General features: G+C 48.3%; 1 protein-coding gene across 6 annotated transcripts in view; it reads left to right on the forward strand.

Annotated features, from left to right (window-relative positions):
* ERG (ETS transcription factor ERG) overlaps positions 1–26,957 on the forward strand; it is a 208,847-nt gene that overhangs the window by 58,673 nt on the left and 123,217 nt on the right. For all 6 annotated transcript variants that reach the window (XM_081137723.1, XM_081137725.1, XM_081137722.1 and 3 more), the window contains exons 2-3: positions 1,532–1,633; positions 10,689–10,776. In XM_081137723.1, the coding sequence (XP_080993849.1) occupies positions 10,738–10,776 (39 nt within the window). In that variant the 5' untranslated portion in view covers positions 1,532–1,633; positions 10,689–10,737. The remainder of the gene's footprint in view (positions 1–1,531; positions 1,634–10,688; positions 10,777–26,957) is intronic.

The raw sequence follows: 26,957 nt of genomic DNA on the forward strand, positions 1-26,957 counted from the left end.
CCATGACTTACTTATTTTACAACTGGAAATTTGTGCCTCTTGACCCCCTTCACCCATTTCACTCACCTTCCTACTCCCGCCTCTGGCTACCGCCAGTCTGTTCTCTGCATATATAAGGTTTTTTACTTTATTTTACCTTTAGATTCTACACAAAAGTGAGATCATATGGTATTTATATTTGTCTGACTTATTCACTTGGCATAATGCCCTCAAGGGCCATCCATGCTATTGCAAACAGCATGGTTTCATGCTTTTTTATGGCTAAATAATATTCCATTGTGTGCATATTTTATTTATCTACTCATCTGTTGATAGGCAGGTTGTTTCTGTGTCTTGGCTATTGCTTAGTTTTTTTTTGTTTTTCCTGATTATCAAGATGAGTATTCTTGGTTTTTAAAATTTGGAAAGTACCCAAAACTATACAGAAGAAAAGAAGACTCTGTCATAGTTCACACTGGAAACCCGAAGAAGGCTTCTGTCGGCGATTTCATGCACTCCCTTCGGGTCCCCCTCCCTCTCTTTCCTCCTTCCCTCTCGTCTTTTATTCATCTGTTTTTTAAACTACACCAGAATCATACTATATCTATGGTTCTGTATCCCAGTTTTTGTTCCCAAGAATTTGTATTTTCTATGTCACAATAAACGCTTTGCTGTGACAGTTGGGCAGTTTGGATTAAATGTCTCTATTCACGGGCTCACAGCCTTCAGGTGGAGTGGGAGGGTCAGCTGGCTGTGGGTCCATTTATAAATAGCTGTAATATTGCCCATTGCAAATATTGATTTTGATGCAATACTTAAGACATTTTCTAACTTGAAAATATTTTCAACTGAAACGGTTGCCATTTGCAATTTGTCATGTTGTGAGGATTCTATTAAGTGCAATATTTTGGGACTGAATATTTTACTTGGAAAGTTGCATAGGCACAGAAATTCTCATATCTCCAAAAAAAGAGATTGGATTTTAGAGCTGTGCCGACAGGCCTATTCCAGGAAAGATTTATTTTCCTTCTTTTTTCTCTCTTTTAGTTGGGTACTGTTCTAATCTTTTAAAAAATATGGGTCCTCCTAGCATCCACAGATTAAATGGGTTGTTGCTTTCCTGGGACTGAAACAATTGCCTAATTACAGGCTCGGGGATGTTTAATAAACCCATTACTCTTCGTTCTGGGCAGAGACAGCGCTGAAAGAATGATCTGGGAAAACCATTATTACTGAAGCTGGGGGCTGCGAGGAAAGGAAAACATTTTAAAAATATTTTCTTTGCAAAAGTATATGTGTGCTTCAGGACGCCAGTCCAGGCTTGGCCTTTATTTCAGCCCCAATTTTTTCTTCGTAATGCTGAGCTTCCTGCTGAGGAATGTGACCACCCACGCCCCCCTTTTTAAGGGAAGGATTTTAACTTCATTTCCCTTTTAGGACATTCTAAAATAGTGTTTAAGGAATAGGTTTTGTCACTAAATGTCTAGTTATTCCTTGATATTAATATTTGGGAAAAAACCCCAAGGTTCAATATATTTACATTCTCTTTTAGGTTGTTCCAAGATCTTTGAAGACCCAAGAAAAGCCGTGTTGACCAAAAGCAAGACAAATGACTCACAGAGAAAAAAGATGGTGGAGCCAAGGGCAATTGGAGGTAAAATAAAGACCCAGACAATCCTATCTTTCCGAGTTAAGATTTTTTAGAAAAATGTGACTATGTAAATATTTTGTGTCTTTAATATTTGATATTTGTGGTCCCAAACCTCCAAAGACCTTTCCTTGGACCATCTGGCGTGCTTGGAAGGCTTGTGCTGGTTCCATGCATTCTCCCCCCCAGGTGTGATGCCCCTCACCCAGCGCCTCCCCCCCCCCGCCCCCGCCCCAGCACAGAGAGTTTTGTAAATCCCTGCTTCGTGATTATTGTGGTCAGCACAGCTCCTTCTTTCCCCGCCGTCTTCTACTCTCTTCCACTCCTTCCAGAAGAACCGGAAGGCCATGGGCGGTGTCTACAGACCTGGGCTTTTATGATACTAGTAATTTTGGCCCTATTACTAAATTTGGTTTGAAGTTATTTTCTAGTCATTTTACTTGCATTCAATTGAAACCTCATTTCAAGAGGCACGCACACGTCTCTGCATTCATTAACTATGCAAAAAAAAAAAAAAAAAAAGGTGGAAGATTTTAGCATTTTATACACAAAACATGCCCAAGCCTTAGCCCATCAGGGCTGAGACTGCCCTCAGAAAAGCATTTCAGTGGGTGGAAGGGGTTATGGTGGGACCCATGTAATACTCATTTAGGCCACAGAGCTTAAAAGAGTTTCTGCTTTGCCAAAATTAAGCCAGGAGCAATTAGTATATGGGACAACATTACGTGGTGCCTGGGATGTCCCTTGAACAGAGTGGGTGTCCAGGAAGAAATAGTGCGGTTGGGTAAATTGGATGTGGTTCCTGAGGCCATGTCCCCATCGGGGCCGCTAATCTTCATGAGTTAAAGTATTACAGCGAGTCCCTTGATAAAGGTGTATTAGTTTGCCAGGGCTGCTGTAACAAAGACCCACAGACTGGTGGGGGAGGGGTGTTAGACAACATTTATTCTAGGAGACCACTGCCCGGGTTTTAGAGAATAGATATCTGAGATCAAGGAGAGGGAAAAACTTCCCCTCTTTTCCCTCTTAGGTTTTCTGGCTGGGCTGATAAAGTGACATGAAACAGATTAACAGGGAAAAATAACCAAATTTATTACATACGTACACACAGGTGTTCCATAAAAATGTAGGACCCGAGGACAATCTGAGCAGTTGAGGCTCAGGTGCCATTTGAGTTAAGGAGAAAGGCAGCCGTGGTTTGGACTTCAAAGGCAAGGCAGGCTCTTCACAGGTAGACGAGACAGGACAAACATTTGGTAAACCAAGTCTTGCTGGAGCCACCCAGGAATAATGGGACACAGAAGGGTGTCTAACTAGCAGACATTGCAGGTTGTCCCAGGATGCTAAGGTGATGTCCCCTTTCTTTAAGCCGGTTTTATTTTTTTCTCTCTGAATTTCTTTAGGTAGGTAATCAGGAAATCAAAGGTTCTTCATGAGTCTTTTAGTTCTTAAAAATAACCAGCTTTGCCTGGACAGGCGTGGCTCAGTGGTTGAGCATCGACCTAGGATCCAGGCGATCGGGGTTTGATTCCCAGTCAGGGCATGTGCTCGGGTTGTGGGCTCGATCCCCGGTGGGGGGCGTGCAGAACTCTCATGATTGATGTTTCTATCTCTCTCTCTCTCCCTCTCCCTTCCTCTCTCTGAAATCAACAAAAAAAATTTTTTTAAAATAACCAGCTTAAAGTAAAATCAGTATTCTAAAGAGGCATATTCTGAGGCCAAGAGGGAAACTGCTCCGGGCCCCTCTCCTCGGCTTGTGGCTCCATCTTCTCCCTGTGGCTTCACACCATCTGTCTTCCTCTGCACAGGTCTCTGTGTCCGCATTTCCCTTTTTAAAATAAATAAATAAATACATAAGGACACCGGCCATATTGCATTAGGGCCCATCCTAATGGCCTCACTTAACTCCATTACCTCTGTACTGACCCCATCTCCACATAAGGTCACATTCTGAGCTACTGGGGATTTGGACTCCGGCATATGAGGGGTCAGGGGATCGATGTAGATCAACCCACTGAGAGTGGGAGTTGTATTCCTGTGGAAAGATAAGCCATATCCTACTGAAGAAGTTCAATTTCTTATTTTTAGTTCAGTTCAGAGGTACATTTGGGTTCTCCTACTTCCACCTCTCTCCGGTCTCTCTTGCTTACTTCTGGTTGAAGGCACCGGGGCTGGGACTAGGGTGAGCCAGGCGAGGCGTAAAATTTAAGGAGCTGCTCCCTCTCAGGTGCCGGCCCTGCGCTTGCAGGAACCTGGAGAGGGGTGCCTCCCTAAGTCATGGGCCCCAGGGGGGTGTCTCACTTGCCTTCCCATCCTCCCACTTCATGTAGGAGACCACTGCCCCAGGAAGGGTGCTCAGGACTCAGACCTACACGGTTCTCATGGTAGAATTAGCGGATCAGGCTGACACGCCTCACATCCGCGCATCCAGAACAAGTGTGCTAACGTCCGGCGCGTTCACGAATGGAGTCATTAGAATGAGTTTGCTTATAGCCACTTTGCCTAACATGTTTTTACTTAATGACTGTTTAGCTTTAAATTAAAAATTCAGCTTTAAAACTGAGGATGTTTTTAGTCAATTGACAAAGGGCCCTTATAAAAATTAGCAATTTATTTATTGAGAATTATTTTTATCAAAGTTGCATTTGATACAGTATGAAGATGTTTGCTTGTTGTGTGCCTGGCACTGGGAAGGTTTCTTAGGCATAATTCAACGTAATCCTCACAGTGGTTCACCTCTGGTTCTAGCCAGTTGGGACGGGTGCTGGCCAAGTCTTGCATTCACACCTGCGTGAACCACTGAGCATTAATTTGGAGATAGGTAATTGAGGGTTTTTTTTCCCCTCCCTGACATCAGATATGTGGTGTCTTTTCCAACACCATCAACCAATTTGCTGACTCTCCAACACCAACTGAGTACAGGTTTCCCCTGCTATCTGAAACGATAGCGTTCCTATGAAATCTTTCATAAGCCAAAATGTCACAAAGCAAAGAAGCAGTCGCAATTAAATTTCTTTGGAAAAAATTTTGAGAGTTGCCAGGCCCAAAATTCAACTCAGGCACAGTGTCTTTATGTCATTCTCCAGGATCGAAATGCTTAATTACGTACAGTTCTATGTTAAGGGTAACCCCTTACGAGCTCTCTTCGGCTTTCTGATACCTTAGGGACACATCTGGCTAATGGTGCACAAAATAAGTGGAGATAAAGCCCAGATGTTCACAGACGCAGCTCAGAGCTCCCGCAGCTGGATGTGAGGCTGCGTGTGGCCCCGGGGAGCTCGGCGGGCCCCTCTCGCTGCTCAGGGTGAGCTGCCTCCCTGATGACTGCCTGTGTGGCAAATGCTGACACTATTCTCGTTTTTAACTTTTTTTTCCAGAAAAGCGAAACTCCTCTTTAGGTTTCTTTTGGTTAGTGAAAGCAGGTACCAATGTAGGTCTTGTGTCAAAATAAAGTGGCGTGCCACGAACTTTTGAAAAGTGGGGGATGCCCGTATCCGACAATTTAATTCAGTTCTGACTCTACCTGGCGAGAGCGACAGACCTCACAGGTTGAGTGCTCAGTCGCACAAGACTACGACCCTCTCCTCAGACACCAGTTTAAAGTATCAGGTCCTCAGGTGACCCACACTTCTGTCCAACTTGGCTACAGACAGACTTGGGGGTTCCCACAACCCACCCAGCTTCCACAATCCACTAATTTGTTAGAAGAACTCACGGAACTCAGGACAGTGCTATACTTACTACTATAGTTTATTGTAAAGGGCACAAGGGAACAGGCAGATGAAGAGGTTTACAGGGCGAGGTCCCGAGGGTCCTGAGGCTTCTGTCCCGGTGGTTTGGGGGCACCACCCTCTTGGCACATGGATGTGTTCGCCAACCTGGAAGCTCTGGGAATCCTGGCGGTTATGGGTTTTGATGAGGGTTTCCCCACATAGGCGCCATCAATTATGAACTCAGTCTCTGGCTCTGCTCCCCTCTGCAGAGGACGGGGGGTGGGGCTGAAATTCCCGGCTTCCAGCGAAGGCTTGGGCTTCCTGAGGCCACCCCAAAGCAGTCTTGTGTCTTCCAAGTGCTACTTCATTAGAACAAAAGATGCTCCTATCACGCTTAGCAGAAACCTCCGAAGGTTTTAAGAGCTCTGTGCCAGGAACTGGGGACAGGAACCAACTATCTTTTGTATTATACCACAGTAAGAGCCCATTTTACAGATTGTAAAGTGGCCTTTCCCTGGCTTCCATCCTTCATCTGGCCTGGCACCTCTGTCAGTTCCTGCACCCCCTCCACCAGAGCCCTGCCCCCACCCTACCCCACACCTGGGTGCCTGGAGCCCGGAGCCCCTGCCCAGACTGGCCTGAGCATCTTTGGGGCTGCACAGGCCTTGTTCCTGAAGCCCGTCTCCTTGAGAAGATGCTCTGTGCGTTTCCCTAGACCTGAAGGGTGGCCGGCAGGGCAGCTGTTGGACGGAGCATGGCCACGTGGACTGGGGTGTCCACATGACTGTAAGGGGGTCCCTTGCCTGCAGGGCAGACAATTTATTTCAATTCCATTCTTATTCTTGCCCTAGCCCTCCAAATATTTCGATCTTCTCTTCACTCTTTTGCGGGACGGCCTCCCTAATTTCAAAGGACTTCTTTTCTTTTTGGCACTGTGTGCCCGTCTACACTTTATGCGGTTACAGCTGAAGTAACCCACATCAAATTCGTGTCTCCTTAGTAAGCCCCTGGCATCTTAAAAGCAAGAATGAAGGAGAGACAAGCAAAATCCCATTGAATGTCAGTGCATTTTGTTTTCCAAGATACCCAATAATGAAATAATGCTGGATCATGAAACACTAAATCAGGAACATGCACATTACCAAGTGAATTGATCATCAGAAACAGATATTAAAGAGAAGATTTTAGACAACACAGATGCACGTTCTGCAAGGGTTCAAAGGCAGGTAAAATAGGAAATAAAAAGGCTCCCACGGTGATGCCAAACCATCGCGTCACTCATCAAATACTAAATATTTCAGACATGATCATTAGAGACACAAAAGTAAATTAGAAGTGCTCTTTAAAAAATCCATGAAATACCTCCCGAATGGCCTAAAAGAGCAGGACCCACATGGCTGCGGAAACAGCCAAGGAGATTTGCGAGGGTGAGGCCTGGGAAGGATGGGAGAAAGTTCATCCCCCCGGCCTTTAGGGGCATTGCATTTGCTGATCTGGTTTGGTGGGTGGCAGCGCCACTCACACTGAATGGTTAATAAATTCCTGTGATTGGTGACCTGGTGGCGGCGGCAGTGGGTTAGGATCACGGCCCAGCTCCCAGATGTGGGGAGCTGGGGGCATCTTTGTTCCCTGCTCCCCTGCCTTCCCGCCAATCCACATGCCTCATGTTCCTCCAGCCTCCTTCGTTGCCCCTTGTTGGTTGTCTCTGTGAGCCAGCGCCCTCCCTCCTTTACCTGTCACACGTCCCTCATCGGGCACTGCCGCCGGCTGCCTGCTCGAGGGACTGATCTCGCGTGTCTGCATGAGTTGTTTCTCCATCTCCATCGCTTGAGGGGTGGACTGTGGTGCATCTGTGTGACCTATTCACCAATCTGTTCCCTTCCCAGCCACCCATCTTTGATGCGTTGGAAGTATCCAAGACTTCCCCCTAAAGGACTGGAGACATAAGTGGTTGTCTATGAAGTTTGTGTCTTGGTTGGTTATAGACTGAACGGCCGCTGTAACGCCCCCCTGATGTTCCTTTGCTCTTGGACCTCCAGGATGCCAATTCTACTTCATTATACTCGGAATCCCCAGGGGCTGGCTGGGCCCTCCATGGGAAGCCTGAACCAACTGCTCCTGGCAAGGGCTCCAGGACACTTGCAGTGCCCTATGGTAGACGTTTCTTGGTTACAGTTCGGTTTCCCAACTCATTTTGAGTCTGGGGCCAGGGTGTGAGGCCTTGCCCCATAGCTGGATGGAAATGGTATGTTTGTGACTTGGGATGAAGTTAGTTTCCTTTCAAATTCCTGTTTGAGTCTCCTTTGATCTTTCTAGGTGGAAAGTTTTATGGGGGATGTAGATAACCTGGTTGTTCAAGGCCTATTGCGTATATTAATAATTCATTGTCACAAAGTGCTGTGTAACAAATTGCCCCCAAATCTCTAAAACAAGAAGCATTTATTTCACTTACGAGCCTGTGGCTTGGCCGTGCAGGCTGGCCTCTGCTGGGCAGTTTCGGTTTTGCTGTTTCCCTTCTGTGCCTGGGGTTTGGTTAGATGATCTAGAATGGTGTTGTCTGGGGAGAGGGGAGGACTCTGCTTGGCTCCACGTGCCTGTCGGCGTCCAGCCTGCTGGCCCGGGCGCGCTCCCGTGGCGGTGGGAGCTGCAGTGGAAACACTTCATGCCTCTGGACACCTGGGCTAGGAACAGGCTCACTGTCTTTTGGCTGCGTTCTTTTGGGTGAAGCAGGTCACATGGACATCCCCCAAAACGGGTTTGGCAAACTGATTCTTTCTCTGTGGTGAGGGGAGCCACAGTCACGTGGCAGAAGGTGTGGGCGCAGGGGGGAGGGGGAAACCGGGCCTTCATTGTGATCCCCCCTAGTGTGCCAGTCAAACAGGCATTTCGTCTTTTATCTTCTCTGTCTGAAACTCGTGCAGGTTTCAGTGATCTACAGGTGTCCTGAACTGTCCCATCCTAGTAGCTTAAAACACCAACCAGTGTGTTATCCTTCATGGTTACGTGGGCCCACAGGACTCAACTGGACAGTTCTGCCTTCCTGATGTCCACAGGGGCTGTGGTCACCTGAGAGAGAGATGACTGTTCTGGCGTCCAGGTTGATCCCTCGCAGGCCTTGCACGTGGTGCTGGTTGTCAGCTGGGCACCCACCTTGGGCCATGGCCGCATTGCTGTTCTGCCCAGGGCGTGGGGACTGGGTTCCTGGAGGCAGGAAGGGGAAGTCTCTGGTTCTTTTGAGGCCTGGGCTCAGAAACCCCCGGAACATCCCTTCGGCTGTGTTCTCTGGATCAAAGGCGGTTGTAAATCAGCCCGGAATTGCGGGTGGGGACATACTCAGCCTGCGGTATGAGCAGCAGCATGTGTGTGGGGAGGGAGCGGTGGTGAGGGGTGAGCTATCCCAGAGATGCCGAAATGTTCCTGAGCATGAGGGGTGCAGCCGGGAGCCTTCCTGTTGGGAGGAGGGCCTATGGATGGGCCTCTGCTGGGCTGAATGACCCCAGGAGCAGAGGGTGTTTTCCTGGGGCGCCTGCTGCTCTCTAGAACAGGTCATCCTGGGGAGTCGGAGAATTCCTGTGCCAACACTCCTCTGGCCAGGCCCCTCCTCTCTTAGCCTCTCTGTCATGGGTGCACCAAGCAGCTGCCCAATGCAGTTTCAAGACAGGGCTCCACTCCTTTTGCATTTTTAAAGCAAATGTTATCCCCCAAAAGGACTAGCTTTAGATGTAAGGGAAAAATTGCATGCGTTCCAAGATCCAGAAAATTGTCTGTAATAAGAAATAATGCCTATGGCTTCAAGCCTGCCATGACCTTGGCAGGACTCCCTGGAGCCCTTGTGGGGGACAGACCCCGAGCATACAGACCTGGAGGCGAGGGCTCCTATGAGCAGCCCGTCTATGCTCGAGGTGGATGGTGTGCACCAGAGAGGGTCAGAAAGGGCGCAATACAGACGTGGCTGGGACTCCCATGAATCTTGGGCATGTCCCTAGAATAACGTGTCCAACAGCAGACTTCAAAGGCAGCTCTGTGTCCATAGTCCTGGAATCAGGCTGTTCGTTTTTATTTGGGGTTAACTACTACTTAGTCACGGGCCAGATTTATGAGAAGAAAAAAATGACAGTCGACTAAAAAAAAGTGATGGCACCTAAAGGTATAAATTAGAAAAGGTATTTTCAGTGTCAGCTGACGGCTAAGAGCTCCAGAGAGCCAAAGGCTGGGTGGGAACGGTTACTGGGGCCTGCAGCCCTGTGGGAGGGCCCGAGAATGGGAGAGGCCACCATAGAATCCAGCTGTGGCCAGAACCGTGGCCAAATACGGAAGGTCCCTAGGGTTGGTGGCGGGAAGGGGAGGAAATACCCCTTCTGTCCTCCCCCCTGACCTCCAGGTAGTGTCACATTGATGGGGGCAGCCAGAAGACAAGGGTGCCCTGCTGGGGAAGTCTGTAGGGGTTGGTCTCACGGGGGTGGGGAGTGTCGTGGGCCAGGGCAGAGAAGGGTGGACGTGGGCTTTGGGAATGGGGCAGGGCCAACAGACAATAACCAGAATGCACTAGTTTATAATCTGAAAAAAGGAAAATGTTGGATGAAGTATATAACCCTACAGTGTGGACACCTTTAAGTTGAATTCCATTTAAATTGAATTTTAAAGTGAATTAAAGTGTTTTCAAAATACAGGACAAAATCTATTATGTCAAACGAATTTCTCATGAGCCTTGGAACCAGACCACCCTGACTTGAATCCTGGCTCCGTTGCTGACTAACCAGGTGAACCTGGACAGACCTGTGACCTCCCTGGGTCTCCATGGCCCTGACTGTGGGAATTCCAACTCTCAGTCACTGTCAGGATTAAATGAAAAGTGCCCCACTCCGTGAAGGGCAGCCTGCCTTTTATGGAGAGCTTAAGGCTGAAGCCTAACAAGATGTGTGGATGGCATTGGTTTTGGTGGGAACTTCCAAAGTCCAGTGTTCTCCATATAAGAGAATGTGTCTCTTTTTTGTATGTGTGTCTAACTTCTTCTTTAATTAATGATCATTCGTAGACGCGGTCCGTGTAAAATGACCCGTATGAACGACATGTGACGTGGGTTTGGGGGGGCATGTCACAGTGGGGCTTTATTGGGATAAAATTAAGTGATGTTCCGGAAAGAAGGGAAGTGAGTTCTCTAGTCACTTCATGAACTGCACAGACCTAAAGGACACTTTTGGGCAAACATGCTTCCTGCAAAACTGTGATTTATTTTGAAATTTTGAAATTTGTTTTACCATGGCTTTATTGTATTCACTCCTTCGGGTAAAGAAAACACAGAAGCACGGTTGTCATTCCGGTTCTCACTGTCCCTTTCTGTCTCCCAGCTGTCTCCGCTTCTCCGTGGACGGTGAGTGAGCTGGCCTCCTGAAGGACATGATTCAGACTGTCCCAGACCCAGCAGCTCATATCAAGGTAGGTCCCCTCGCCCAGGAAGCTGCGGGCTCCCCCCCAGCTGGACCTGCACGGGCGCCTGCCCACACATCAGTCAGTGCGGGGGTCTGCCCACCGCGCCCACCACTGGTCTTATACGGCCCGTGAGCTAAGAAAATGGTTTTCACATTGTGAAATGGTTGAAAAAAATCGAGAAGAAGACTGTTTCATAACGCATGTAAATGATATGAAATGTACGTTTCACTGCCTGTAACGACAGTTTTCCTGGGACACAGCCGTGGCCGCCCGCGCACATGCCGTCGGGGCGCGGGAATGGCTGGGCGGAGCAGCAGCGACGGACCCGTGGCCGCAAAGCTGAAAATAGTTACTGCTGGCCCTTTGCAGAGGACATTGCTGAGCTCTGAGTTAGCGGAGGACGCGCATCCAAATCCTCTGACTTCTGCTTAATTCCGCCTCCTTTACGCTGCCGGGGTCGCCCAGGAAGGGACCGGAGGGCGAGCGGGGGGTCTGCGGCGCTCAGACACTGTTCCATCCGGGTGCCAGCCCTTCAGCAGCGCAGCATATCACATCACATCACATCACATCACATCACATCACATCACATCACATCACATCACATCACATCACATCATCACATCACCCCCAGCTGCCCCCGACAGCACCTCCCGCGCCCTGGAGGTGAGAGGGTGAGGGAGGGAGGCTCCTGCCAAGGCAAGTCGGGGAGGAAGGCGCCCCAGTTCCTTCAGCCCCACACGTCCACGCAGGTGTAGCCGCAGGGAGGAAATGAAGCGATGGTTTTTAATAGACTTGACCCAAATAACTGTTATAGAAAAAACTGGGGCCGGAGCTGCGTTATCCAGATTGGCCGTCCACACCTGTACTGTTTAGCTCAGCCGTCTACACTGGCTCAGACCGTTCACGACACTGCCAGCTCTTTGTGTTCTCCATGTAATTCATTCGCCCTCAGTGGCCTAGTAAGTTTTACACATTTATATTCTTTGCCTAAAACATTTACCAAGAAATGGAAAGTGGCTTATCATTGAAAGGGAAGTTTGTGGTATTGAAAAATTTACTTTTTTTTGGACTGACATATAAATGCCCTCCAAAATCTCTCTCTCTCTCTCTCTCTCTCTCTCTCACACACACACACACACACACACACACACACACACACACACACACTTTAAAAGCAATATACTTGGGAGTGTTAGGGACCCGGACCATGTGTAACTTATACCCAAACACATTTGATTTCCTGAAATGGAATTGGAAGTAATATGAGCTTCAGTTCATTCTTTGAGCTTGTGGGTGCTCATGAAATTTCAGAAATAGGGGATGTCTTGTGAGTGTTGAGGATTCTGAATTTTATGCAGCGGTAGAGAGGAGCAGCTCCTTCTTGGGGATTTCTGTGACATTTTATTGGGCCATGGTACAAGTGGGGAAATCTCTTGTGGATGTTAGTTTTCTTCAGAAATATCTAGGACATATCTGGTAAGTGTGCCCACAGACTGGGGGCAGGAAAAACTTTTTTTTTTTTTACACTCTGTTGATCATGAATCTGCAAGATGCAAACTAAAGCTCCTGGGGAAAGTGGTAGGAGAAGCATCTTCTGCAGTTCAGAGGAGGCGGGTCAACAACCAGAATCCATGTTGGTTGGCATTTTGTTGCTGACCCACCAGAAGGAAAAGATGAAGTCAGTAAAAAACTGTTGCAGATTTTAAGAAGTGAATTCATGAAGTGCAAACAGTCTTAGACGAATCTGAGAATCATGATCTCTGGAAATGTGTTTATGGGAACTGTCCTGGATTTGATCTCAGGAATGAGCTGTGTTTTCAGTTCTGATTTATCACACCATCGTCATATTGGTTAGCGTAAATGTAAGTGAAGGATAATTTTGAAAAGTGGTTAACCCTGAGAGTTTTTTAAAAACTAAATTTCAACTCAGGTTTGCTTATGTGTGTTTTGAAGATGAGCTGGCAAAAGAGAGCTGCAGTTACTCATACTTGATGTTGGCTCTGAGGTAGAGAGAATTATATTAAAGATGTTTGTTTTCTTTGTAAATCTACCAAATTCTGCCTATTGGAATTTAATTATTCCTGAACCTTTTTTTTGGTATATGAAATTGATGTCCTTGACCACACAGTTAGGAAAATAGATTGCCTTTCTGTATTTCCTTAAAATCCCAGATTTGGGGAATCTATTCAGCAGACTTTTGTGTGCTGAGAGGTGTCTGGTCCTGGGTTGAGGAGGCAGCTTCTATTTCTGGGAGGGGAAACCTTATAAATGGCGCATGAATGGCTCCACTTGATGTGTTAATGTAAATACTGGATGACTTTGTCTTTGGCTCATTTCTACTGAAAGGACTTCAGTTCTGCACAGAAGTGACCTAACAGTGCAGGTGTGCGGGGAGACAGCCTCGCAGATCACGTGTCCTTCCCTAGGCTGACCCTGGGGGAAAGAAACATTGTGCATTAAAGAAATTTATTCCGCATCATTTACCATAGTTCTTTTCTGCCAGAATAAATATTACATATTATAGCAATTGCATAATATATGGTTATATTATTAATATGTGTCATTAGCATACTCTTAGGTAATAGCAGTAGAAGGGAGGAAGGAAGAAGGGGGAATATTCTGGAAAGAACTGGATAGCTACAGGGTCAGTACTTACCAAGAAGTAAACCGCTGAACTTCTCTCCCACGTGATTCTGTAGCTGCAGCTCTGGAAGTAACGCTAAGCATTTCTGACTATAAAAGATGTTAAACTTAAATACTGTTTGTGTTTCATAGAAGGGAGAGTTTGAAAGAGTTTTAGGAAGTAGCGTGCATTAAGTGCAAGGTCACCAGGAAGCCTGAGAATCCAGCCGATGAGCAGGACTAAAAGCAGATGCAGACACAAGCTCCCAGGGAAGGTGCCCGGCCTGCGTCTGAGTGAGGGATTAGGCCAGTTCTCCTGGCCCATCTGACTGAGCCCAGTGCCTGGAGAAAGCTCTGTCTCACCCCCTAGGCCCTACCTGGCTGACCAAAGACCCATTGAGTAGCAAGCATTTCACACGTACTTGCAAATCTGATTTAGAGTCACTCTGCTCCACAGGAAGTTAGAAGGCTTATCCTTTGAGGATACACTCAGCAGAGAGGAGAGACCGCAGTTTTCCCCCCAAAGTCTATGTGATGTGAAGATGATGTAAGCCTTTGATACGCTGCCTAATTTTTCATAATAAATCAGCTTTGATCAGATTCCAGCAGGGTTTGCACACCCCGACAAGCCTGGCGACTCTGTGGCTGTTCCTAGCTGCATGCTCGCTTCTCTGCAGGGTGGTGGCACTTAATTAAACAGAGAAGAGCAAATTTGCTAACATTTCTGCGATGAGTGCGTATAATTTTTATAATCAGAAAACTAACATTGTCTAAAAATATGAAAACATACTGCAAAACAGTGGAGACAGAATTCTAACGTCTGCCGGCCCTGCCTACACATACGTTCTGTTCCGTGGGGTTTGCTGGAGCTGGGCTCTACTTTCTGTCTCTCCTCGATGGTTTCCCGTGTCCCTCGGGGCTGTGCTCAGGGTGCCTGCAGCAAGGTTTAATGGCCTGCTTCCCTGGTCTGCTGCACGGTCCCCCACACTGGTGACTCCTTGTTAAGATTCAGCGATTCAGGGAGGCACCAGTTTTACCAGGTGTAGGCTGGGGTCGGAGGAGAGTCAAGTCACTTCCCAGCAGAGAGGTTATAAGTCATGTGTGGTTGACCTAGAAACCCTCTGGGCCTTTCCTCCAGAGGTGGTTCACAAACAGCCTGCAGAGCTGCTCAAAATGCGGATTCTTGGGTTTCCCCCAAAGCTGCTGCTTCAGTAAGTTTGGGCAGGGAACTGCATTTATAACAAGTGCGTGAGGTGTTTCTGTGGCTCTTGCTTAGATGATGAATAATAATAATTTTTTAAAAGATTTTTTATTGATTTTTTTAGAGAGAGAGGAAGGGAAAGGGAGAGGGAGAGAAATATCGATGTGAGAGCAAAACATCAATCGTCCGCCCCCTGCACACCCCTTACCAGGGATTGAGCCCATAACCCAGGTCTGTGCCCTGACCAGGAACCGAACCAGCGACCTCTCGGTGTGCGGGACAATGCCCGACCACCTGAGCCACACCGCCCAGGGCAATGAATAATTATCATTTATTAAGCTGGCCTGAGATAATAGGTAGGTGTTTCTCAAAGCAGCTGATTTCTTTTCTGTCCACGCGGGAGGCTGCGTTGTTCTGTATGGCTGCTCTGGATGTCCCTCCCAGTCACGCCTGTAAGGGTTTGGAGAACATTGTTTGGACTTGGCCTTCAAATGGCAGCATGCTTTTGGGCCCTGTGATTGAGAGTCCAGAAGAGAAGTGCCACTCGTTGCCTCTTTGGGAAATCCAGGAGTTTTTCAGGTCGGCCCCGCAGTCGCGTGCGGTGGGGACGCGAGCGAGGCTGCCGGCTGCTGCGCCCACACCGCCCTTTGTGCGGCGGGGGGTTGAGCAGCGCCACCCTGCCGCGGGACTCCGAGGTGGGACCGCCGACGTGGGGGAGGCGTGAGTTGGAGGCCAGCTCGGGGTACAGTGAGTTCAGGACGCTAAATGTGTGCTTCCTGATGAGAAACCCAGGCTCCTGCCCGTTCTTACTAACGGGTGGCGCGAGCCTCGCGCGTTCTCCGTGGTTTCATTCCACCTTCTGCTTTCCGGTTTGCACCTTGCTTACCTCTGATCCCCAACCCCCACGGCCTCCGTTACACTTTGGTTCGGGGGACTCCGCTGCCTCCTGCTGCTAGCTGCCTGTTAGACATCTCACCTGGATGTGGGGACAGTGCCTTCACCTCAGCAAGCGGCCAGGGGAACGTACCCGTTTGTGTGACGCTCTGAGCCGTCAGAGCATCGGCACATGCGCTGGTGCGTTTAGTCCAGGGCTTACGCCATTTCCCCAGGTCCCAGGGAGCCCAGGGTTGTGCGTCCTGCAGAGCTGCACCTCTTAGCACCTCTCCCGTGGGGCGGGCAGCCCTAGAGGAGGGTGAGCAGGCAGCCTGGGTGCCAGGCTCGGCTTTGCCGCCCCGGGCACAACATTTGCCAGCTGATCTTGGGCAAGTCGCTGAGCCCCTCCGAGCCGCAGTTCTCTGCCTCCGAGGGTTGTGGGGCGATCAGGTGAGGGCTCCCGGGAAGGCCTTAGGGCAGCGCCCAGTAAGTAACGTTTAGGTGTCATCATCATCATCACCGTCATGGAAAACGTTTTGTTAATTCCTTCCCCTTTTCTCCTGATGGCCGCCTCTCCCTGTGACTCGCACTTAGCGCTTAGGGCGTATCTTTAACCCCCTTCTCTCTCTCTCTCTCCTTCCTTCCCTTCCGTCTGTTCACAGCACCCTTTCCCTGGGTACGAGTGCGGGGTACCCGGTCTCCCTCGGGCCCTGTTACGCGGTCGCTCTTCTCCGGCGGCTGCTGTCTGCACCCCTGTCCTCGCGTGTTTCTTGTCCCTGCCACGGGAGGCCTCCCGAGAGCCGGGGTTCTTCAGCGCCTCGGATCAGAGGCCTTGATCAGTGCAAGGAGCACGGGCCTTTCAAAGGGGCTTTTGAATCCGGTGTCGCCCCACCCAGTGGTGCCCTCCTGTGCTTTTCCAAGAAGTCTATGAAAGTGTCATTTTATCACATTCTATTGCGATTTTAACCGTTGCTGATTTGAAGGGTAGAAAGTGCAGTATTATGGATGTTACTTCATTTCGAAACCTGTGCTCCTCCTACCCTGACCAGCGGGTTTTATTACTTCTTTTGTAACTTCTTTTCTGCTCATTTCAATGAAATCACTAACGTTGTTGGGGGATAGCATGAACCAAACAGGTAAGATCCCTGCTTACATGAAACTTACATTCTAGGGGCTGTGATAGGATATGTTCAAACGTGTGTGTATATATATATATATATATATACGCACATATATATATATATATAATCAGCATTATGACATATGTGTATGTATATTCATATATTAATGCTAGTTGGTATTCTCTAGAACAAAAAGTAAGGCAAGCAAGAGGTAATCAAGAGAGAATGGAGGGGAGAGGTGCCGTTTTACACAGGAGGTTACGGAAGGTTGCTGGGAGGAGCTGAAATTCAAGCAGAGACCTGAGGAAGTGAGGTCATGTGGGGGAAGAGTGTCCAGAGAGAGGGAACAGCATGTGCAGCGGCTGTGAGGCAGGCGCTCGCTCGGCCTGGTCAGGGGCTGCAGGATGTGGCTTGGAGAGGTGATCCTGAGGTCGCGTGTTAGGTTCTGATGTGCGGGGATAGGACTTAGATCTTCTGCATGTCAGGAAGCCGGGGACCGCTGGGTTTTCAGCAGGACGGGTGACATGATCCGATTGGAGTTCTTCGGCACCCCACTGAAGTGTAGTTTACGTTGGTTGCATCGTTGACATTCGCGAGTCACAGGCGTGTGTTCGGGGCTGGTGAGGAGATGGGATCACCTAGACCCCGAGGCCGGGCAGCCGGGAACTTGAGCCTTGAGTCTTCTCGACACACAGAGGTCAGGAAGAAGAGGGGGAACCCCCGGGGGCCGAGGGGAGGGGCCAGTGGGTAGAGGAGGGACTAGAGAGTGCCCGGTCGGCAGGGGTGAGGACCATCAGCTTTGCAGCAGGGATGACACTGGTGGCCCTGGTGTGTGATATGCGTGGAGTGGACGGACAGACGGCACACGGCGGTGGGTTCACACCTAAGGGGAGGAGAGGGGCAGACCGCTGGTGCAGGCCGCTCTCTCACAGCCGGGGTTAGGCGGGTTAGTGCTTTCCTCAACAACTTGTATAAATTATATTTTAGTGGCATTAACCCCAAGGTATTTCATATCTGTCATTCAGATTGTTTTTGATGTTGATTCTGCCTTTTAATTTTTATGATTACCCCACAAGCTAAGTATTTTTATTTGTTCCCAGATATAGATATTTTCCTTTGTGATCTTTCTTAGCGTTTAAACTTAGCACATTCTTATCTATTTTTCTGTTTTTTACTGTATAACTTGGTTAATAGAAATAAAAGAAAATATGTTTTATCTTGAGAACCACCAATAAAGTCCTTCAGCGTTCACAGGAGACGTGCAGAATTGCTCAGAGCATCCAGTCCAGGTGCTTTCATCCGCAGGCCTGCCGTCTGTGCAGAATGAACCCAGCGTAACTTGGCAGTGTTATTTTTTCCTGCTAGTGCCCACCCCCTCCCGAAAGGTTGGATAATTGAAATATGTGACAGCGAGCACAGGCTCACCCATCAGAATGGCGCACAGCCCGGCCAGAGGAGGCCCTGGTTGGACCCGGCTTGTACGTCTCCTGCCCACACTCACCCCGGGAACTGAATCCCTGCCGCTGCTCTTCGGCCTCTTGCTAGAGTCTTCGCTCCTGCCCATCTTGACATTCGGCTCCTTGCCATTGGGTAGAGGAGGGTTGTTCACCATAGAATGACTCTCTCTGTCCTGTTTGCTCCGCTTCCTGGGCTTGACATTACTCAGCGTGACCACACGATCATTTCCGTTTCTGTCATTGTACCTGTGCCTAGCAGATGCTTAACATGTCGTGTTGATTGAATCAAATAAGCAGGGGTCATGATGAAGTGAGAGGGACCCAGGGACTTTACTGTGGGACAGATGCCCCCTTCACTCTCCACCTGCTCTCTATTCATTTCGCTCTTCCTTCGTAGGTACGATTGTAATCACACAGCCAGTCGGCAGCGAGAAAGTGTCCTCAAAGGCGCCGTGTCCTCACTTTTATGTTGTATATATTTGACATATTTTTTTAGAGCAGTTTTAGGTTCACAGCAAAACCGAGCAGGAAAGGACGCAGCTCCCATGTGCCCGCTGTTCTCACACACCCTCAGCCTCATGCCATCATCAGCATCCCGCACCCGGGTGGTAGACTTGTTAATAGTTGATGAACCTACATTGACACGCTGTTGTCGCCAGAGCCCGCAGTTTACAGTGGGTTCCCTCTCTGGGCCGTGCGTTGCGTGTATCTCTCACGGGAGTATCACGCAGAGGAGTTGCACGGCCCTAAAAATCCTCTGCGCTCCAACTGTGCATTCCTGCCCCCCCCACCCCAGCCCCTGGCAACCACCGACCTTCTCACTGGCTCCACGGTGTTGCCTTTCTCTGCATGTCACAGAGCTGGAATCATGCGGCATGTAGCCTTCTCAGATGGCCCCTTCCCTTTAGTCACATGCATCTAAGCGTCCTCTATGTCTTTTCACAGCTTGATAGCTCATCTTGACTTTTTTGAACCATGGAACTTCTAAAAAATTTGATGAATGCCGTATCTTTTCTCCCCAGCATAAGCACACAAACACACACACACACACACACACACACACACACACACACACTCCTCACTCACTCTTATATGCTCACAGATCTACTGCAGCCAACTCTCCACCCCTTCCTTCCCTGATCCCCCTACTGCGCCCCACCAGGGCCCAGGGATCCCAGGTCGGAACCCTGTGCCGGTGATGGAAATCCCGTTGGACGCAGCTGATGAAACTGAATTTTCATTTGCCCCCCACTCTCCTGCCAGAAAATGTGTTGCCTCTTGAAGTGAGTGGGATGAATGGCAGAGCTTCTTTGAACAGAGATTGTTTCGAGGCACATTCTTGGTCTAAATTCAGCTCAGATGATGAAATTCCCTCTGTAGATTCGTATTCTAGAGCAAATCTTCTCAGACGCCAGTCACCTGGGGGCTGGGGTGGCCCCGAGAGTCTGCACTTGAAAAGAGCCCCCCGACCCCTGTGCTGCTGGCCTGAAGACCAGTCTCTTTATAGCAAGGCTAAAAGCCACGGTTTTCACACTGAGCTCGTGACCCACTCGTGGGAGGGAGTCAAGGCCAGTATTAACCAAAGGAAGCGCAGTGGAAGGGAACAGATTAGGAACTCAGGGTGCATCCCACATAGGAAGGAAAAGGGCTGTTTGGAAAACTTAGTTATCTATGTGTATGTGTGTCTACCGGCTTGTGATGTATAATATATGATTCCTTGCTCTGGGTACATTGAGCAAACACTGCTCAAGATCTCCGTGGAGGAAGAAATGAGGGGGAAGCACTACGAAGTTTTACCCTAAGAAGCTGGGTTCTCAGGCATAAAATCGCACATGTGTCTCCACGGATTGTGTTTTGCTGACTCTGGTGGCCAGATGTTGGGCTTTATCCAAAGCAGGAACTGTAAATAGCAGAGAAAGTTTTTTCTTTCTTTCTTTTTTTTTTTAATTTTAAAGATCAAATTCCAGGGTTAAATTAAAACCCCGGTTGTGTTTGGCTTAATTGAGAATACATGTTACTTCTGAGAATGTACTTTAAAAAAAAAGTAAACAAATCCAACCGAAGCAGGGCTATTCATATTTTGAGCAATTCTTTGTGGATTTTCTGGAAAGTGCTATTCATTTGCATTGCACGTTTACTGCTAATATGCTGCTATTATCAATATCCAAAAATAAACAATAATACCCATTTATATGGACCTCCAAATTAGTCCCATAAAATTTTACGATAGTGGTGTTATTGAGCCAACTGAGCTTGAGGCTGACAAAACATGTAACTCTAACCATGTGATTCTATGTCTTTTGTTTTAAAACCCAAGTTTAAAATGGGCTGTGTTTAAAATCTTTGTATTTAAGATTAATTGTCACCAAGCCAACGTTTGTAAGTTTGTGCCTAATGTAAAAGTAAAAAGCAAATCACATTTTTCAGGATGTGTGTTGTTTGAAAAGCTCTCGATTCGAATACTTAATTTTCATAATTGTTAGAAGAAAACGCTGCGTAAGTTTTCATATTTCACTGCACATTGCAGAACCTGCAGAGGGGATGGGCAGGTTTTCTATTTGGGGAGAAATTATTCTTAAAATAGACAATATTAGCAATGAACAAAGACATCAGGAAAGAAAACAGACCCAAAGAGAGAAGATCTTTTTAACTTAGGAGTAATTTAAACAATATACTTCTGTTCTTATTTCTTCGTCTTTAGGAATGGAAAATTCACATATATCCAATAAAAAGACTTAAAAAGACCCATTATTTGATCCTTCAAAACTGCAATTAAAAGCCAACAAACAGACCTTATGTGACATAAGATTTACCCGGTGAAGAAATGTGGGCATGAACTAGAAAAAATGACACAGGATTTTTTGCCTGTTTTTTGCCCCCAGGTTTATTGCGATATAATTGGTGTTTCACACTGTGTAAGTGTACAGTGTACATGATTTGATGCCTGGATATTTTGGAAAGTGATTACCACAGTAGGGTTAGTTAACATCTCCATCACCTCACATTAATTATCAGTTTATTTTTGTGTGGTGAAAAGATTTAAAATCTGCTCTTTTAGCAACTTGCAACTCTACAATACAGTGTTGTTAACTGTAGTCGCCCTGCTATTCTTTACATCCCGGGACCTCTTCAGCGTATCTCGGGGAGATTGTACCCTTTGGCCAGAATCCCCGTTTCCCCACCCCCAGCCCACCTCCCTTCCACTCTCTGTTTCTGTGAGTTTGGTTTTTGGATTGCACATATATGTGACATTTTACAATATTTGTCTTTCTTTGTCTGATTTATTCCACTCAGCATAATGCTTTCACAGGTTTTATTTTTAAACACATTTTACAGAATTAAAAAAATATGTCTTAGAAAATATCTTGATTGATATTAATTCATGATATAAATCAATTGAAGGATTAAGTGTCTGCAATTATTTTTGCATCAAGTAAGTTTTTAGATTTACCCGAAAATGTAAAAGTAATGTTACCTACAACCCTATTTTGTGTCATTATGACACTAATAGCGTTTTCACCATCAATTCACTCACTGACGATTAAGATTTGGGATGCCTGCTCATTTCCTCCGATATGGCCAAATAACACGGTGGGGAATGGGAATGATATATTTTATCTTCCAGAAAGTCAGTCTTCACTAGTATTGGCTGTAGGAGCACTGTGCTGGTTGGGTTCCCTGGGAAGCAGATGGTGAGACAGAATTAGGAATGCAAGAAGTTTATTGGAAGGGGCGGGGTGCGCCTGGGAATGAAGATAAAATGAGGGTGAAGCAGGACCAGGCAGGGAGCGCCCTGGCCTGGGTGCTGATGGACACTTTGCTCACCCAGTGGGAGCCCTGGAGCAGAGATCGCCCTTGGAGGGGGCCGGCGCTGGGCCGCCCCACCCCTGCTGTGTTCAGTTATCGGTCGGGGTGTCTGGGATGAGGCCGGCCGAGCCCCGAGCAGCTGGAGGCTGTGCAAGTGAGTCCTGGATTCTCTTGAAGGGACATCTGAGTGGCGCACCTCCGGATGCCATGAGCATCTGCAGAAGCAAGAGCTCCGGGATGTCTCTGGCTCCTTTCAAAAGCCCAGCAGGGTCATCGTTCGCTTGACGTTGTTACTCCACCCTCTTTTTTTCAGGGAGTTGGGGGGCAAATTAGCCATTTGGAGGACTGCCTTCTCCTTAGCAGCAGCGCCCCTTGTTCATGAAATCATGAAATCGACGTGAATTGCACAGCGCGGAGTAGCCTCTGGCCCGCGGTGCCGGGACTGGGGCGCTTGGCTGTCGGACGGTTTCACCACCATCCAGGGGCCATGATGGGAAACTGGAATCCTGAAAGAAAGTAGATTATTATTTGAAAAATCCTACTCATTCCATCGCCGGGATCTTTCTTATGGCTAGACCTCTGGATAAACAATTTTTCACTCTTGCATTGTTGAAGGTTGACATTAAATTTCTCTTAGGGCTTTTGGGTGAGTCTGTCATCGATGTGTCAGATCCCAAGTCTGAACACTAAAGTCATGTTCCTCATACATCAGCTTTGCCCCCAAGCATTTGAGCCCAGGATGCGGGCTCTCCCCTCGCGCTGCCGGGGCCTGGGCTGTGCCGCTGTGATCGTTGGCGCTGGGATGAAATGGGACCAAGGAGAGGGAATCTATTTCCTGCTGAGTTCTGTGCTAGAAAGCAGACAGGTCTCCTCGGCTGGGCCACCAGGGGCCAGCTCCGTCACGTTCTGGCCATGCTCCTGCTCCCGCCTTCTGCTTCGACCAGATTTGGGAATTTGGGGACCAGAAAAAAAGAATGGGGGGAGGATATGCACATGGGTTCCTTGTGCTGCTCCTGACGTCTCCCCTCCAGGCTGCTCCTCGGCTTCCCAGAGCAGGGTCTGAGGCTTCAGGGCTGCTGAAGTTCTTGCCATTGTCGCTCCCGTGGACCTCCTCCTGCCCTGACTCTTGCTCTGATGGCCAGGGGGCCCAGGAGGCGGAATCTCCATCTCTCTCCCTCCCTGAGCACTTTCATCTTCCCTGTATGTTCTGATTGTGTAGTCAGTGACTTTAACATTGTCTTCTGGGTTCCCTTCATCATGATGAAAGGCCCTGTTCATGCCACGCTTTTCTCTGGGCCGGTGGTTCAGCAGTTTACAAATATCGCCATCATGACTTCATTTACATGGCCTTAGCGTTTGGTTTTTTGGTTGGAATCAGTTGACTTTCCCGCATTGTGCGGTGTCATTTTTGTCACCTCTGTGTGTGGGGAGGTTTCTTCTCTTCTTACTTCGGCTCACATAAAACTGCTATCTTTATTGACATCTGATGGAAAATAAAGCAGTTCCCAAGGCGCGCCCATCCCAGACTCGTGCGGATGCTATGCCAGCGTTAAACACCACTCTGTCTTGTATTTCTGCGCTTCCACTGTGCGCTCTTTGAGGACTTGGAGAGCGCTGGAAGACGATTTCTTGCTGGAGGCACACTCAGTCATCTTTGCCTTTGGGCTGGAAGTGTTTGAATGCCTCTGGGAAAATAGAAAGCCTGATAGGACCTACGTAGAAGGGATTATGATTTACTCCTTGAAGAATGAAACCTAAAACTGTTACCAGTGTGATTTTTACTCAGCACATGCCTTTGTAACCATTTCACTAAATGAGCTGGACTCAGTCAAGTGCCCAGGAAACCGTAGGTATTTTCTTACCCATTGCTCCTTCCCAGTGGCTTAGAGGAAAACAGTCTCACTCTCAGGTGGTATCTCCGGTCCATGCATAGTTTTTATGGTCACTTATAACTGTTCATGCACAAATTTATTTTCAGGTATTAAGAAGTCCATCTAATTCTTAAAACAAACTTCAGTGTCCTATTCAACCTCAGGCTTCTTGCCTGCCTGGGCTCTGACCTGCCCGGCTGAGAAACCTCAGTGTGGGAGCCGGGTGTGGTCGGTCCCCTTTTCTCATCTTACATGTTCACGTTTCCTCCTGTCATCTCCTGCCTCCCCCGTACCCTTGAAATCAATGATGAGCTGAGTTCCCCAGGCCGGGTTTGGGGAAGCCCGTCCTACCCCTGAGTCTGGTACCTCTTTTTAGAATGAGGGCTTCTGCCGAAAGTCTGAGACCAAAACTCTGGAGCTTGACGTCCTCCCACAGTTAAAAAAATAAAAAATGGTACAATGAAACCTAAGAAGCCAGTTGCCAACAGCAGATGTCAAATAGTGATAGTTCCAAATCATGCATAATATTAAAGAGGTTTTGTTCGCTTGTTAACACACAAGGAAAATCTCTGTCCATGTCCCAGTCTCAGTCCATCCTGTGTCTTTAGGAGCAAAGAAAAAAGCTGAGCACAGGCGGGCCGGGGCACAGGGGCACAAGTCTTCATGGGACAGGCACCCCACAGACATGCTTAGAACACGCTGAGAGCCTTCTGAGGATCCAGGGAGATTGTCCCCGAAGCATAATTTTCCGCCACGTGGTTAGGGTGTAATCTGCACTTTTAAGGGCTTTTACGTTAAAATTGTCATTCTCTTGTTCTCTGGTTAAAGTCCCAGGACTTCTAAGTTGTTAAACACTGAACCATATTTTTGGACACATTAGTTTTTTTCTCAAGCTGATATATTTTTGGTCACGGATCCTCTCAGATCCCCATGTGTCTCTAGAAGCCTAGGGTGTCTCCTAACAGCCCTGACACAGGTCTCCCTTGACCCCCTTCTGTCTTGCAAGCTGGAGGAGCCACGTCGGAGGGAAACCCGGTAGGGACTGGATAACTTCGCCGGGCTTTATGTACTGGGCCTTTGAATTTTCTTCTAAAACAGCATAATGCACTATTGAAATACAATATGCAAATATTTCCTTTGGCTTTAAATACAGTTTTCAGGACTGCATGTATTAACAACTAAAAATAGAGAAAGTCTCACATTTCTCATTTTTTCATAGTTATTAGGGCTCGTCATGGAGCCAGCGGTGACGCATCACCTCGCATTGCCCCCCACGGTCCCCTCCTCGCTCCCGTCCCTCCTCTCACTGCCCAGGGCTCCCACCCCCAGGAGAGCAGCCAAATGCAGTCTCTGCTTCATGCTCAAGACTAAGATGTCCAGGCGGAAACGCTGAACAAAGGCACTTAGTTCCATGTTCCTGCTGGTTCTCTTTCCTTTTCTCACGAAAATAAATATATGCACATAAACAGGTATTTGTTTCAAGACTCATCCCCCAGGACATTGTCCTGTTGTACAACTAAAGAAGTCATAAATGCCCAACAAGCCCCCCCCAGCAGTCACTGCACTGCATTACCGTGAGTGTGTGTGTGTGTGTGTGCATATTGCATGTCTAGGCTGGGGAGCCTAAGCTCTGATAGATGGAGAGACATGTTTAGGTGTAGACTTTTGCCCTTTGTAATGGTGAAAATCTCACCTTTGCTTTTCTATTGTTTACTGTAGGGGAACCTCTTCTAGATGCCCTGATATGGCATCTCTCCCCCTTGGAGGCGGCATCTCTCCCCCTAGAGGCGGCATCTCCCCCTTGGAGGCGGCACCTCTCCCCCTTGGAGGCAGCACCTCTGCCCCTTGGAGGCGGCACCTCTCCCCCTTGGAGGCAGCACCTCTGCCCCTTGGAGGCGGCACCTCTCCCCCTTGGAGGCGGCACCTCTGCCCCTTGGAGGCGGCACCTCTCCCCCTTGGAGGCGGCATCTCTGCCCCTTGGAGGCGGCATCCCCTCCCATCTTGTGCTAATAAATTTACTACCCTCTTCATTGCAGTGAACTGATGGATGGTTGTAACTGTCGCGCACAAACATGTTGTGATTGTCAGCCACGCAGATCTTGTGCAGCACAGAACACAGCCTCTTTCATCACTAACTTGATTCCAAATATTTTGGCAAGAGTAAACCCATAGCCGCGTGCATGGGAAGCCGGGTATCAATGCCAGATCAGGACATTTGAGATCCAGAGATGGCAGAAAATTCTCAGAAGTTATCCAGGGCAGAGTAGGCCAATGGCAGTGGGAAATTCCCTGTGAGTCATTTCTTAGACTCTTTCTCCTTCCAACACCCTAGGAACTCCGACGAAATTATGAGAAGCAATTATACAGACAGGCAGGATGGCTGCAGACAGGCAAAACCAGCTTCTAGGCCTAAAAGAGGAATATTATTCTTAATGGTTGTCAGCTGGGTCGAGAGCCCCTTCAGATGGGCACCCAAAGACAAGAAATAAGTCATCATCGGTTCATTCTGCCTGACGCCAGTCTTATTCTCAGTGGGACTGAAGGACGCACAAGACCGTCCTTACTGCATAGCGTGTGCGGCTCTGTGACGGACAGAGGCAGGAACAGAACAGGGTCCCTGTAACTGGAGCCCTTCTGTGTGAGGAGGGGAAGGTTGGGCGTAGCACAGAAAGTTCTTCTGAGTTAACGTGGTAACAGAAGAAAAAAATCAAAACATCTGTGGGACTTGAAGGGGGTGGCCACTCATATCAGGGGTAAAAGCAAGAGGAATATATACATGAAGGGACAAGGCGTGGGCATGGAAGATGGGGCGGGGCGATGGCAGTCAGGAGCTACCCGCAGAGAGGACTCCCTAAAACCCACTGCGCCTAGGGCGCCAGGGTAGGCGAGGAGCTGAGGGTGCCCGCGGGCTGGCCCCGGAGGCCTGGAAGGCCGGGGAGCCGTTTCTAGGAAGAAGGAGGTTCGTGAGGAAGAGGAGGGTGGTGATGGGTGGAAAAGAGAAGGGAGGGCAGTTGGGAGAACTGGTTCTGGCCTTTGGCTTTGAGGAGCTAAGGAGGGATGTTGGGCAGGACGGGGGCTGGAGCCTTGGAGACAGTGCAGAGCTGGAGGTGGGGGTTTTGAGGTCACCCACCGAGGGGCGGTTCACCCTGGTGAGGGTGTGGGCACGTTGTGAACGCTTTTCCAGTGGGCCGCACGGGAAGCCGTCTTGCAAGTAGCTAAAGGGAAAGCTGGCAGA

The sequence above is a fragment of the Miniopterus schreibersii genome (genome assembly GCF_964146895.1).
Source record: "Miniopterus schreibersii genome assembly, chromosome: 5".
Classification (NCBI taxonomy): Eukaryota; Metazoa; Chordata; class Mammalia; order Chiroptera; family Miniopteridae; genus Miniopterus; species Miniopterus schreibersii.